This window comes from Vitis vinifera, chromosome 6 (genome assembly GCF_030704535.1).
Source record: "Vitis vinifera cultivar Pinot Noir 40024 chromosome 6, ASM3070453v1".
NCBI classification, from domain to species: Eukaryota; Viridiplantae; Streptophyta; class Magnoliopsida; order Vitales; family Vitaceae; genus Vitis; species Vitis vinifera.
Genome location: NC_081810.1, coordinates 1,837,778 through 1,852,614, shown reverse-complemented (window position 1 = coordinate 1,852,614; position 14,837 = coordinate 1,837,778). Strand labels below are relative to the sequence as shown.

The 14,837-nt window shown below is 33.8% G+C and overlaps 1 protein-coding gene across 2 annotated transcripts; it reads right to left on the bottom strand.

Moving 5' to 3' along the window:
- Positions 1–6,139: 6,139 nt before the first annotated feature.
- LOC100251934 (linoleate 13S-lipoxygenase 2-1, chloroplastic) lies at positions 6,140–13,384 on the bottom strand. Of its 2 annotated transcripts, none has more exons than XM_019220630.2 (6): positions 13,004–13,384; positions 11,796–12,058; positions 8,259–8,369; positions 7,871–8,175; positions 7,459–7,725; positions 6,140–7,004 (listed from the first exon to the last, which is right to left on the bottom strand). In XM_019220630.2, the coding sequence occupies exons 1-6, from the start codon at positions 13,323–13,325 to the stop codon at positions 6,275–6,277; spliced, it is 1,998 nt and encodes a 665-aa protein (XP_019076175.1). In that variant the 5' UTR covers positions 13,326–13,384; the 3' UTR covers positions 6,140–6,274. The 2 variants fall into 2 exon arrangements, with proteins under 2 accessions (XP_019076175.1, XP_019076176.1); XM_019220631.2 differs by lacking the exons at positions 11,796–12,058; positions 13,004–13,384 and adding exons at positions 9,126–9,211; positions 9,290–9,499 and having other exon boundaries at positions 7,871–8,172.
- Positions 13,385–14,837: the final 1,453 nt, after the last annotated feature.

The window sequence follows — 14,837 nt, the reverse complement described above, 5'->3', positions numbered from 1 at the left end:
AAGTGAGGAAGAGAGAGAATTCAATGTGAAATAGGTGTATTTATTTGACTAGTTGATGGCATCCCAAGTGAATGTCAGAATCACCTCGGTCCAAAATTGATTCTCCATCACACCGATAATGTAACTACACTCATTGCTATTATAGGGCCACTTTTAACAAATTTTATACTTGGGTATATATGTGATTGAATTTCCCCCAATATTGCTTCCATCCTTTAGATTTTCGAAATTTCATCTTTGCATCATATTGGCCATCATGAGGCTTGAATGGTTAGAAAATGATTAAAAAAAACATGCAAAATTTCAATTTTAAAAATATGTTTCATAAAACAAATATTTTTAAAATGATTTTATTTTTTAAAAAATAAAAAATTATTTTCCAACTTAAAAAATATGTTTGACAATTTTTTAAAGCTACAATTAGATTTTTAAGAATTTGTTATCTTAAAGAAAAATTTTTCAGAGTAAGTTCAAACGCATTTATTTATTTTGTATGAACTTCTAAGATTAAAGGAGATGTGGAGAATATGGTCATTTTAAGAATAAATCTCAATTGTTTTTCATTTCATCTTACCCTAAACTATAAAACAAAAAATTGTTATTCATAATTGAGTTTCTAAATAAAATTGTTGATACTTTAGAATAGGGTTATAATCTTGCCTTAGTTATGCACTAGTTTGACATAATTTACTTCCTTTGATCTTAATTGTTACAATCAAATTTAAGCACGTTACTGGATAAATATTTATTTAGATATGTAAGACTAAACAGTGATAATTTTAAAGAAAAAAAAAGGATTGAAAATGGACTTAGACATAAAAATTGGAAAAGTGGTAGGGAAGGCAGTAGCAAGTTGTTTAAACATCAGGTGGACTACTCCTTGGGGCAATCTCCCAGATAGTGCATGGCATAAAGGAAGAACTCAATCACATCTCATTCATGCATATGATATAGACTCCATACTAAATGGTTTTTTAATCTATAATTATGTCCACATCAATGAACTTCATGCTTCTCTTTTTTGAAAAATAAAAATATTTAAAAAGTGGTAATCAAACAGTAATTTGTATAATTGGAATTTATATTGATTTTGAAACTCCTAGGCTTATAAAAATAAAAGTGGGTTGAATATATTACTTATGATGAACATGTGTATACAATGAAATAAATAGTAATTAATCATAAGAAGTTGTTGTATTTTATTTTCATTTTTTTTATAACAAATAAAATAAGAAAATAAGTCTTATTAATTTTGTGACTATTTTAAAAATAGTTTTTTTTTCTTTTTTAAAAATAGAAAATAGTTTTTCAATTTAGAAAATATATTTGACAGATTTTTTTATCAAATATAGATTTTTGAGATTTTGTTTTTAAAATTAAATAATTTTATGAGAATAAATTTAAGTAGTTTTTTCTTGGTTTTTGTTTATTTGGGAGAAAATGAAGGAAAAAGGAAACGGATATAAAAAAAATTGAGAGGATAAAAAAAATGAAAGGAAAATAAAAATTGTACTTTAATTCAATAAAATTTTCTTAGTACATGTTTCAAAGTTATTTTTTTCTTGTTTATTTTATGTAAAGAATAAAAAATTTAAAAATCCTTAAATAAATTTTATTATATACAATTTTTTATTATTATATCTAAAATGAAGGTAGGGTTTTGAGAATCCGGGGTAATATTGTGAGATAGTTTGCAAGCAAGAATGTGGGCATCACCTCCGTCCAAAATTAATGGTATGCTTTATGGCATCGATAATGTCACTACACATTGCTATCAGAGGATTGACTTTTAACACCTTCCATATTTGGGTATATATGTGATTATAATTCCTCCATAAATAATATCTTTCTATTCTTTGATTATATTTGGCTTTGGAAATATTTGAAGGAAAAATAAGAGAAAAGAAAATATAAAAAAATAGAAAGAAAAAATAAAAAAAATAAAAAATAAATTTAAAATTAATAAATTATTTTTTTATATTATTTTATTTATTTTAACTCTTTTATATAAAAGATAAATAATTTTAAAATATATAAAATTTTAATTAATTTTAATTATATAGTCACACACAAAATTAAGCTATGATTGCGAGGCCAAGTTCAACCTTACATGAAAAAAGTTGTGGTCAAAATTAAAGATGGATGATATTTTTGTACACATTCAAGATAGAAAAGTGGAAATGTCGGTTCCACTTCCTACTGCTTTAATGTTGCTAGGGAGATAGCCAACCCATTCCTGTACTTTTTCTGGATCGTGGCCATGGCCTTACGGAAAATGAAAGGCCAACTTCTTACTGGGTTGTTCAGTAAGAAGAATGTCCCCACAAGGTGTGGCCGCTGGACCTGAGGCTCGAACATACCCATTTTCTTAGTTGCCATGGGACTTGGAATGGTTTCCTGGCTAGAGATGAGTGTTATGATGTCAACCCTTTCTGTTTATATATCAGTAGGAACTAGGAAGAGAGACATATGTCTCCTTCCTGTATTTTTGTGGGAAGAACGAAATAAATTTCATACGTTGAATCATTTCCATTAATTTAATAAATAATTATTAAAATTATTTTATTGCATAAATATTATATTTATTGACAGTTTTAAAATGATATATTTAATGACTAAAAATGATAACATATAAACATTTTATTCAAAATATTTAACACAAAGTTGGTTGATGACGCAGTGCAAACAAAAGGTGGTTACGTAGCTCACTGATGCAGTGCAGAGGGAAAAATCGAAACACATAGCTTACTCTCATTTTCTTAAAATCCAACAAATATAAGAGTGATCCCAAATAACCCACGTGTACGTATTCTATGGATGATCATGCTTTTGATTTTTGTTGTATTAGGGGTGTGAAGGAGAGAAAAAGTAAGACGATATTTCAATGAGACATGTGACTATCTTACATTGAGATAATGAGGTGTTTTAAGACTATATTTGATTAAGAGTTTTTTTGGTAATTATTTTAGAAATTTTTTTAATACTTAATTTTTTTTTTTAATTTTTTTAATATTTGAAATTTTTTTTAATACTTGAAATTTTTTATTATTTAAGGATTAAAAATGTTAAAAAATGTTTTCTAAAATCACTTTCAAATGCATTATAATTCTATCATCATTTTTACTATTTAGACAAATGAACTTGTGATAGATAGATTTTATATCTTTCATGTTAAGAAAACTCTTTATCCTTTTAACTTTTGCTAATAACTAACACATGTCAAAAAGTTGTTAAGGTACTTATTACTTAATAACCTGAAATTTTATGTTAATTAATAAATTAATGTTATTATATAATGGGGCTTAGTCCAAGTAAAGTACTTTATATACATTGATGGTCAAGTAAGTTTTTTCAATTATTAAATGATAGCTTAATAATGTAACAATGCAACATTATCTTTCATAAGATCCATCAATTTTAGGAATATTAGAAATATTTTTAAGTTAAGTTCTATCAATGATCATTTTAATATAGAAGTACCAAGTTACACGTACCATATCTTTTTTTTTTTTAAAAAGTTAGTCTCACTTATATATTTGAGCCTTTTATTATGTTGAGATTATATATGTCATACTCAAAGTAACTAATAAAAAAGAAAACAATGTGAGAGTTTAGAAGGGTGTATTTATTTGAGCCCTCAATAAAAATTTTAAACTTGAAAAGCATGATTAATGACATTTGGTTTCAAGAAGAGACATAGGATGGTAGACTCACTTTCATATATTAATACTCTTGATACAATGCAAAACATATGATTGTATGTCATCAACATCATCTACACTTGAGGATAAACTAAGATCATCTAACTTTTTTTTTTTTTTAATGACTATGCCAGTAATGACAACGAGCGCTATATTCGTAGAAAAAACAATTAGTTAAGATGACTCATGCCATCACCAAACTCACTAAAACCGTCGAAAAGAAATATTTACAAATAGTCTCCCTTATAAACAAGGTCAATGCATAGACATAAAATACAGTTGAGTCAAGTCAAGGACTTACTCTACGAAGATTGTGTCTCTAGATGATGCACCACATAAGTATAAGTCGATGCAAACCACTGAATTTGCTTAAGTGGCATCACTATCTATCCAACAATTTTAGGATATGAAACTCTCACAAAGTACACTCATGTACTCTAAACCTTACACCAAGAGGATTGATAATCTACGTATGTCTATGTATTACAAATCTCCAAAGTTTCAGTCATTTGATGGAAAAGGAAATCCAAAGCAACATGTTGCCCATTTCTTCGAAACTTACAACAATGCAGGTATAGAGGGTGACCCTCGGTGGTTAAACAATTCATTCAATCCCTCTAAGGGAATGTTTTTTATTATTGGTACATCAACCTTGCACTCGAGTGCATTGATAATTGAGACCAAATGAAGTGTGAATTACTTAATTGGTTCTATAGCACCTAATGAACTATAAGCATAATAGATTTTATCAATACTAAGCAATGGAAAGACGAGTCGATTGTTGACTACATCAATCATTGGTGTTCCTTAAGCCTTTAGTATAGGGATAGATTATCAGAGGTTTCAGCTTATGGAGATGTAAATACAAGGCATACATTGGGGTCTTTTGTCCATCCTCCAAGGGATGCAACCCTACACATTTGGGAGTCAGTTACATGAGCATATGACATAAAGTTTGTTATAAAAACAAATGTAAGTGAAAACATGTCTATTAAATAACTGAAAGATGATACTACTAAGGGCAAAAGCATCACCAATGATGATGAAGAGAGTGTGACGTCAAATTTAACTACGTTTATTTTCAAACCTCAACACTTTATTATGCTTTAAAAATAAAATTAAAAAAAAACTCTCCTTTAATTAAGAAATAGATGATAAAAGCTACTCTAAACTTGGAGTCAAAGATGAAAATATTGGTTTTGACGAATATATTAGTAACTTGATTTTATGGATATATCAAGATATATCAAAAAATATCGATGGATATTTTGATATAAAATATCGATAGGTGAAAATTGATTATTAAAAAAAACCTTAGAAATGTAGAGAAAAACTCTAAAAATGATTGAAAAAAATAATGATACACATTAAATTATTTTAGTAAATAAATTGATATATATTGAAGGATATAATGTATTTATTTTGGATATATTAAAGAATGTAAAAGAATATATATATATGCAACTCGTGAAATATAAGGATGAGTAGCCTATTGGTGAGGGCCTTGTAATTCATCAATAAGACCAAGGTTTGGGTTGGATCTTCATGTAAGTTTATACATGACATCAATAGATCATTGATTTTTCAATGGTAAAGTCAAAATATCACTAAAATATTGGAATATCATCGCTAAAATATCATAATATCATTGATATATCGATGAAAAATGAAGAAAAGAACCAAAAAATCTAGTGATTGCCATGTATCATGTCAAGGCCCTTTGATGAGCAATATTTTGACGAAAAATCGTTGACATATCACGATATTTTCATCCTTTGTTGGAGTCTGGTTCATTCAAACGAGACATCACTACAAACGATTGAACAACAAACAAGGTGAAACCTATGAATACACTTCAACTGTTCAATATAACAAAGGTTTGAAAATTAGCGATACTCCTCAAAGCATGAGCCTAAACTACATGTTGCTACTAACCTACAAAAACTTAAACTATAGTTAAAAAAAAAAAAAAAACTTTATTAGATCAATTATAGTGAGCTTTAAACTAGTTAGGAATGTGAACGGTAAAAAACTATTCAATAAAGGTATAAAAATAAAAAATAAAAATAGATATAAACAAATAGGATCAATTTTTATTTCTCATTTTTTAACTTAAATATAAAGAAATGGAAGTATTGCCAAATCTAAAGGTGTAGAACAATTTTTATATTTTTTTTTTTTACTTTTACCATGTGACCATCTTTATTTTAAATTATAATCACTTCCATGATTCATCTCCTAATCACCATGCTAAGAGATTTCTAGTACTGAATACTAACAGCAACAGATTGGCTGCAGCTACCACCGTTGGTTAAAGAGGAATTTACATTCAGCCCAGATCTGATTCACTTACATTCACCTTATCTAGAGATGAATGCGCAGCTATGACTAGAGGCTTTTCTTAAATCCGTTCGAAGATGAAATTATTGTTGACTCCGTATCATCAGATTCCCTTGCATTTACTCATGACTTACTATCAGTCCAATGTCTCATGGATGTTACATCAGTTATTATCTCTACCATACAATGGATTTGAAACTTCATTCCCAAAGTTACATCGACATATTATAGCTTCAAATGGAGATGCTGTATGGAACTCCCTTCAAGAGCTCATATGGAACCACCCCAGCTCCATTTCTGTTCTTCAAACTGTTGTCTTTATTCCTATCATCAATAGTTCTTTCCAGTTCCTCTAACTTTGCAGAAAACCGGTTAAATGCTTCCTTTATAACCGGTTCTTCATCCCATGTTAACTTCCTATCCTTTCCTAGGTACTCCTCATCTGAGGAATGCTCGGATAACAGATCTAAAGTGGCCATAATCCTTGTTGCCTGTAGCTTTGAAGGGAAGCATGCCAAGAGTTCAGAATTGGGATTGTCTAAAAATCGTTGCCATCCTTCTTCTGTTGGTTCTTCACAGGGCATATTGGTTCTAGCAATGGAAGGCCTATTGGGGAAGTAACCAGCAAAAGCATATTGTCCAAAGTTGACTGCGGAATGGTGACCAGAGGCCACCCAAGTTATTGTTGTGATAATTCCAATGAGGTCGTTGGGTGTTTGGAGGTTTGGCCACCATGGTTCATCTTTTTTATCCTCATGACCTTTGGTTTGGATTTCCGTCCACCATGCTTGGAGCTCTGGATCAGACTGTACCATGTTCGCATCCTTGTAGTAGTAGTTGACATAGTCTGCAACCCATTGTTTTAAGGCATCCCAAAGGACTAGACCATCATTGGCAAAAGGATAGTCTTCGATCAGTAGCTTTAGGCCATGGGGAGCATCTGGATCCTCAACAGCAATGCCCCTGGCAATTACGAAACCAAAGAGTCAGCCAGGGCACTTTCCAGCAACTATATATTAACTAGCCCTCTACACTTCAATAAGTATTTATGGGGCACTTTGATTTACATCATCCATTACCATACTTATCAGATCATACCTGTTTATTAGGTTTGCTGGCAAGCGTAGAAGTGCATCTCTTTTGAGAGAAATTCAAAAATAAAATTTAAGGGGGTTTGGATATCAATCGGCATTGTATGTCAAGGTACCAACATTTACTCAAGAGGCAATTACCAACTGAGAGCGTAATGCAAAATTGAGAGGGAAACCATGAGCAAGAGAGAACTTAGTAACAAGAAATAAGGACTTCGAATTTAAGCCATGAACTAGTATACTAGTTGGGGCGTAACACATAATTTCAATAAGTATAAATGGGGCTTTGATTTACATCATCCATTATTATGCTTTTCAAATCATACCTGTTTATTAGGTCTGCCGGCAGGGCTTCCTTATCAAACCGCCACTGCTGGTCATAAGCTACTGAGCTAAGCTCCACAGAATACTTGCCGGGTGAGAATGAAGTCTCAATGATCCCATCGGCATTGATGAGACTTTCTCGAGCAAGAGCATTGATATGCATTGTGTACCGGAAATGAGGATGCAATAGTCTGTAGATGGGGTGCATTACACTGAGTTGCCGATTTGTTGCAATTATGTAAGGTTCTGTTACACAATGAGTTCTCAACCTACAACATTGAACAAAGCTATTTGATTGGCATTCATAAAGTTGTCCAACTCTTCGTCCAGCAAATCCGAGGAATCAGTTTGACAGGTCTGGCAAAATAAAAACCTATTACTCAAAAAAACGAAATCAAAGGCAATGGCATGTACCAGTGACTAACAAGCTGATGATAACCGGAGTCATGAGCAAGGAAATGGACTTTGGCGAACCTCCAAAGCCAGCGACCTGTAGATTCCGATGTGGGAGTGAAAACTTGCTTCCACTGTGGCTTCCCCTCTATTGGTGGGCGAGTGAGCTCGATGGCTAGAGGCTTCAAGGTGCCATCAGGGGTTAGGAAAAAAAGTGCCCGGGAACCATACAGTGTTGTCCCTTCCATCTGCCTCACTTTGCTCACATATGGTAAAAACAAGTCGTGGTAATCTATGATGAATAGTTTCTTTTGTTCTAATGCCTGCTTTCATGTTCCCAAATTTAGACAACTTAATTCTTGGGAGATTGATAAAGGAGAGAGAGAAAGAGAAGGAGAAAAGTAGGTACCACGTCAATAGTCATGAAGGCTTTTATCTCTCGCTCGACCAACTCTGTGGTGATTGCCGACTCAGGAGGACCATAGACATCAGGGTCTAGTGTGCTCTTTAATGGCCACTCCTGCACGATTTTATGGATTATAATATCATGGAGTATCATTTGTGTACAATCTTATTAATGTTCACTGCCTCTTATTGATGTTTATATCTATATGCATAGATGCAAAGTGATGGGTTTGTTACCCAAATCACACACACAAGGAGAAATAAAGAAAACATAAGAAATTTTTAACATGGTTCAACAATTAATGTGAACTTCACATCCATAAAGTATATCAACACTTAAAAATCCACAAATCAAATGAAAGAGAAAGGTTGCAATGATGAAAATTCTTCCTTTCCTCTTAAATGCAGCACACTGTTAAACGAAATTCTAAATCATAAGAGGGTTAAAAACACAATAAGGGTAAACTCATTATTTGATACATCAAAAAATTTTCCTAAGGTCACTGCCTCGTTAAAAACCTATGCTTTGATCCGCCAGCTAAAATCCTATGAGCTTAGTGGAGAACTAGACCCCAAACATCTCTTGCATAGAATAATAAGATTAATTTTGGCTTCATAATCTAACAAGATTTGTTAACCTCCGGCAGACAACTGTGTGGCTTTTGGCAAAATGGCAAAAAAATAAAAATAAAAAAATAAAAATACTAACTTATGAAATAAATGAAAACCATATATATATACCTTTGCTATCCCATTGAGGTACTGTTTGCACTAAATATTTAAGTTATTCATTAAGAATAAATCATAAACGTATAACAAGCAGACCAATGCCTCGTATTAATATATGATCAAAAGAAGTTGCTTATCATACCGAAACCAACTTTATACTACATGGGTTAACACCGGCAAGAGTTTGGCGTGAGAATTCTTCATCCCACAACCAAGAAAACTTGTCCTCTGCAAATGCAAAATGACTTCAGTTTGTAAGTGAGAAAGATCAAGAGAGGAGGCGGGGGTTTGAAGGTTTTTTCTTACTGAGAAACAGTGCAGGGGGTTTAAATTTCAGGAAATCATCTTTAACGTTAAGCAGGAGGTTCCAAACCCGTTGCCAAAATCCTCGATTCACAGGACTGCTCATGTTGATTCCTTCATAGTATAATTTGACTATATCTGATGAATGTAGAAATTCACCATTTGTTGGACTGTTTAAATGCGCAATTGTCGTGAGCCACCCACATACTATTGTCTTTCTTCTAAATGATTTCTCCTTCACGTCAGAGAATTTTTCATCCCTTGGCACATAGAAGCTGTTACTCCTTGTCTTTGAATGAGGATCTGCATGGATCATGGTAATTTCTTATTCGATCAAATGAGAATGATACAGTTCCTGATTAAATATTTTTGTCATGTGCCTCCTCTCAATTGCTTTGAGCATTGTATTATAAGTTAGAATAAGCATCTGATCAGGAATTAATTACTACTTTTTTAGCATCTATCGAAATGACAACCAATCAGATGGTGCCACTTGTACATTTTTACGTCTTATTGTTTGTACCCTTATACCTTGATCCCATTTTTTATTTATTTGTATTGTTCAATGACCTAAATGTTACCATATATATTCAATGGTCTGAATCTTTTATTAAGTAGATACCGCTACGATACTTTAGCTTTATCCTCTAAGATTTTTTTTATTTTTATTTTTGTTGATTTTGAAACCTTATATATGACAAGATCCTTTTAGGATTCATTTTGTTATTAAAATTTCTTATAAAACTGGAAAATAATGAGAGGTTTAGAATCCCTGTATCTCAATAACATTCTATATGAAATCTCATGAAATTTTACTAAGAGAGAAGGGAAACATCAATACAATAGAACACACTATGTGCCTTTGTTTCTTAACTCATACAATGCATGAAGAAATGAGTCTAGTCAAGGGTTTAAACTTAGGGTGTGATGCTAGGAATGATACTTTAATATTGTATCAATTGTAAATCTTGAATGTGCATGAATGATGTATGTCTGAATCTTTATCTCATCATGGAGATAGAAATGATTTGTTGATCCACATTAGTTATTTGATGTGCTTAATTAATAGCATAATAAGTAGCATAAGAGCTTCTACCATTAGACAACAACAATAGTTTCACATTGGAACCAAAGACTGGTAGTTTCTACAAATGAAATTCAATAATATAATAAAAAAATTTAATAGTTCCATATTTCTCTATAAACATAAATATAATTATATGAGCATTAATATTTTAAATTTGTACTCTTATCTTTCAAATTTGTTGCGCTACATGATTGTAGGACACCCTAAGATTTGATTAGCTCCTTATTAAAAAAGAGAAAGTTCAATTCTAACTTTCATACCAGTCTTATACCGTAGACATCCAATTCCACATCGTCTAGGGTATGGGTATTGTTTGCTATCACCAAGCACCGGTCTCACCAATTCAGGCTTGCTAGGGTCACCCAGATCATTATATACATCATAATCATAGATCCTATTAGAGGTCTTGTGCTCTCCTTCATCATTGCCTCGCAAACTATCAAGTTCTTTTTCTCTTAAATATGAACAAAAATGAGTAACAGTTCTCACAAGGGTGAATAAGACTCTTGACATTAACAATATTGAGTCATGATGCTAGTAGGATCAAAGTGTTTTTGAATAGAGAAGAAAAAAATGTATATGAAGTGAAAATTTTAATTTGATGTTACAATATATTGTCCAAATTTTAGAATGCCACTACTAAAAGATATAGAATGTATTTTATGGAGTTAAGCAAATGCGGTTGAAATGATTCTACTATGCTTAAGTGTTGACTTCAGAAATAGGTTGAAGATGGGTGTTATGATAAAGTGTTCAGTGTGTTGGTGGTATATATATAAAAAGTGTCATGTTATCAAGAATTAGTTGATTATAAAAGTAAATAAAAAGATGAGTTATTTCATTAAAATGAGAAGTCAAAATTTATTTATTTGATAGTAGAAAATTTCGTCCACAAAACTTTTTATTTTTATATGTTATATTTAATTGAAAATTTTCAAAGGCTTATATTGAAAATGTAATGGTTTTAGGGACGGTTTAAAAAAATTGACTTGTCAAAAATTTTTTACTACGTGAATGTAAACTTTATAAAAATGTAGGTTTTTTAATAACATAAAGAAAACCTATATGACTTTTTATATAAAATTTATTATTACTTTTTATTTTAAAAAAAATTAAAATGTCTATCCAAATGAATACTTACCTATCGATCCTTGATAAAATTATGAAATATTATCTAAAGCTAGGATAATAACCATAGAATCCATTGTTTGTACAGTTCCTGTTTCCCATGTTGAAAACTAAAATATTATAATAATGTTTATATAAAATATAAAAATTTTTAAAAGATTTACCTTGATAGTGGTTTCCAAAACAAGTCTATCGAAACAAAAACTTGCCTATTTAATTACATGTAAATAATGCGAAGTATTGATATGCTTACGAGTTACGATCTGATGAAAAGAGTAGAAGATGGTGGCTAACCTTGTTGGAGAAAAAAATCCTCTTCCCAGAATGATCAGCTTTGGGTTCAATCCATGAACAGCAGTGGAATCTAATAGGACCATTTGGGAGGCCATCGAGGATTATATGCTGGAGGTAGATCTCACTGGAGTGTTCACTCTGCACTAGAACTGCACCAATCTCCCCAAAGTCACCAGGAATCACAAATTCTGCCTCCAAAATAGCACCCTTTGGGCCTACTAGGTGCGCATTCGCGTTAATTGGCTTCTTCTGTGATCCCGTCTCTTTGCAAAATCATTAATGAAAATATCAGTGCTCCATGGATCAAGTTTAAAATTTACGAGCAAGTTTCTGCAACTTTGTTTTTGACTTTTCAATTTAAACGTAAAATGGAAAAAAAAAAAAGCCCTTTCGTACACTTAAGACAGTAATTCTATTTTTTTTTCCAAAATTACCCTCCTGCCTCTCCCTCCCGACCCAAATCTGCCGCCACCTTGCCGGCGTCATCGCCGAGAGCGCACGGCTCTCTCCGACTGGGCAACAGCAGTGGGTCGCTGGCATTGGTGGCTGTGGTGATGTGGAAAGGGAAGGGAAGAGAGAGAAAGAAGGAAAGGAAAGGGAAAGAAAGAGGGAGGGGAAAGGGAGAGAGAGAGAGAGAGAGGGGAGGCTGCCGGCCGGAGAGGGCTGTGAGTGGCGGCCGGTGCTGACGCCGGCAAGGTCTCGGCCGGTTTCGATGGGGAGGGAGAGGCGGACGGTGGGTTGGGTAATTTTTTTTCCTATTTTGCACTTGAATTGAAAAGTCAAAAACAAAGTTTTAAAAACTTACTTTTTTTTTTGGGTGGGGGGTTGATGTATGGTTTCATGATTCACCCAATTTTAAAATTCAAGACGAGAAAGTGTAGGAAATAAAAAAATTCAGATATTTTTTTGGGTGTTCTACTTTATTTTCTCAGCAAACAAACAAAACATTAGGGTAATTAAACACATGGTCAGGAAGACTCAAATCCTCCCTTGCATTATTAGCCTCTGTAATGCACCTTTTTTTTTTTTTCTCCATTCTGCTTAAAATTTTATCTTCTTGACTGATTTAAAAAAAGAAAAAAAAAGAAAGTGACAACACCGCAACCAAACAAGGCCTGCAATTGGATGGTCACTGCAGAAAACTGCAGCAGTTCAGTTTTACTCGATTTCATATACAAAATTGATAAGTTAAATGACAAAATACTTACGAGGATCAAGCTCTGCACTAACAAGCTCTAAAAGGAGTGACCCACCAAGCAAGTTTGGTGATTTCAGGGTAACTCCTGCAGTTGCCTCGACAGAAATGGAAGTCTTGGTTCCACTTGCTACTGCTACTGCTTTAATGTTGCTGGGGAAATAGCCAACCCTGATATTATTCCTATATTTTTTCTGGGGTTGTGGCCATGGCCTTACGGAAAATGAAGGCCGACTGCTACTGGGGATGCATGGTTTGTTCGGTAAGAAGACTGTCCCCACAAAATGTGGCCGGTGGACCTGAGGCTTGAACATACCCATTTTCTTAGTTGCCATGGGAGTTCGATGAGTGTTATGAGGTCGACCATTTCTGTTTATATAGCAGTAGGAAATAGGAACTAGGAAAAGAGACATATGTCTCCATCCTGTAATTTTGTTGGAAGAAGGAAACAATGATTAAAATGATGACGTCAATGCTTACAAAAGGTGATTAGATAGCTCACTGATGCAGTGCAGTGCAGAGGGAAAAACCAAAACACACGTGATTTGAACGTTTTTAGCGTGATTTTAAAATAAATCCGGATATGATTTAAAAAATCGGACCTCCCGGTCCGACTGTAGGCGGGTCATGGTTCCGGTCCGATCCGGTCAATTAGAACGGAATAGCATTGAACCAGGATCGGACAGTTTAAACCGACGGTCCAACCGGTGAACCGAATCCTCCCTCCTCCCCCAGCTGCAGTTGTCGGCCTACTGCTCCGCCCGCCACCGACGCGCCGTCGATGGGCTAGCGGCGAGCAACACCCAAATAACCTATCGGCGGCCATTACAAGCTGGCAACCCTCCCTGTCGTCGCCTCTTCCCAATTCCCCGCCGCGGCATTTGGAAACCTCTCTACCGTTGAAAACCACCCCAATCGGTCGGTTATTTGATGGTGTTGGATGGCACCTGGGGCATCAACATCGACTGGTATTTCAAGTTAAAGGAAAAGCTGAAGTCTGTAAGTGGTGATGGTGGTCATCATCACAAGCCGACTCCCCCAAAGCAAGAATGATGGTGGGCCCTCACAATTTGTATCTCATGCAGCCTCCATTAACATCCATGGATCACATGTGGCAATTCAAAGGAAAATCAGATGCACTTAAAAAATATAGGTTGAAATTGAAGGATAAGGTTATAGTGCAGTGTGATGGCCTCCCATTAGCAATGCACACTGTGGGAGCTGTGATTAGGGGTCTCTAACGGGCGGGCCGGGCCGTAAATAGGAGGCCCGCGGCCCAGCTCAGGTAGGGCCTATGGGCCCGTTAACTGGTCAACGGGCCGGGCCATGCTAAAATGCTAGGCCCGCGGGCTAGCGAACTGGGGGGCGGGTCGGGCCACGGGCTTTTTGAAATAAGCCTTAATGGCTTTCAAAAAAAGGAAAGGAGAGGGGGGGATTCGAACCCCTCCCCTCATGCTTAAATTTTAAGGTTCTAATCAACTGAATTACATTCTTTTTATGCTTATTAATTGAGTTAGTTATATATATATAAAAATAAAGTATATTATTTTAAAAAAAAAATTAAAGGGGCGGGCCTACGGGTCGGGCTTTAGCATGTCGGGCCGAGCTGGGCCTAAAGCAGGCCGCGGGCTTTTTGAAGACCCTTAGTTGTGATTGAGGACCAGATCCTGTGAAAAGGGTAATGTCTGACCATTTATGGTATTGTTGGTTTTTATTGTTTTAATGGTTTCATAATTTAACTCATTTAGAAAATTTTATATTATGAAATAAAGTTTAAAAGTTATTTGTTAATTGTCAAAACAAAATCCATGATTTCAACTTTAGATAGAATTTATTAAATTTTTTTA

What these genes read in the sequence shown, in the direction of transcription:
- LOC100251934 (XM_019220630.2), bottom strand. Translation starts at nt 13,325, where the DNA reads ATGGCAACTAAGAAAATGGGTATGTTCAAGCCTCAGGTCCACCGGCCA. An exon ending in CCTTCATGACTATTGACGTG is followed by an intron (nt 8,176 to 8,258) that starts GTACCTACTTTT and finishes GGAACATGAAAG; the next exon opens with CAGGCATTAGAACAAAAGAA. An exon ending in CCGGCAGACCTAATAAACAG is followed by an intron (nt 7,005 to 7,458) that starts GTATGATTTGAA and finishes CGTAATTGCCAG; the next exon opens with GGGCATTGCTGTTGAGGATC.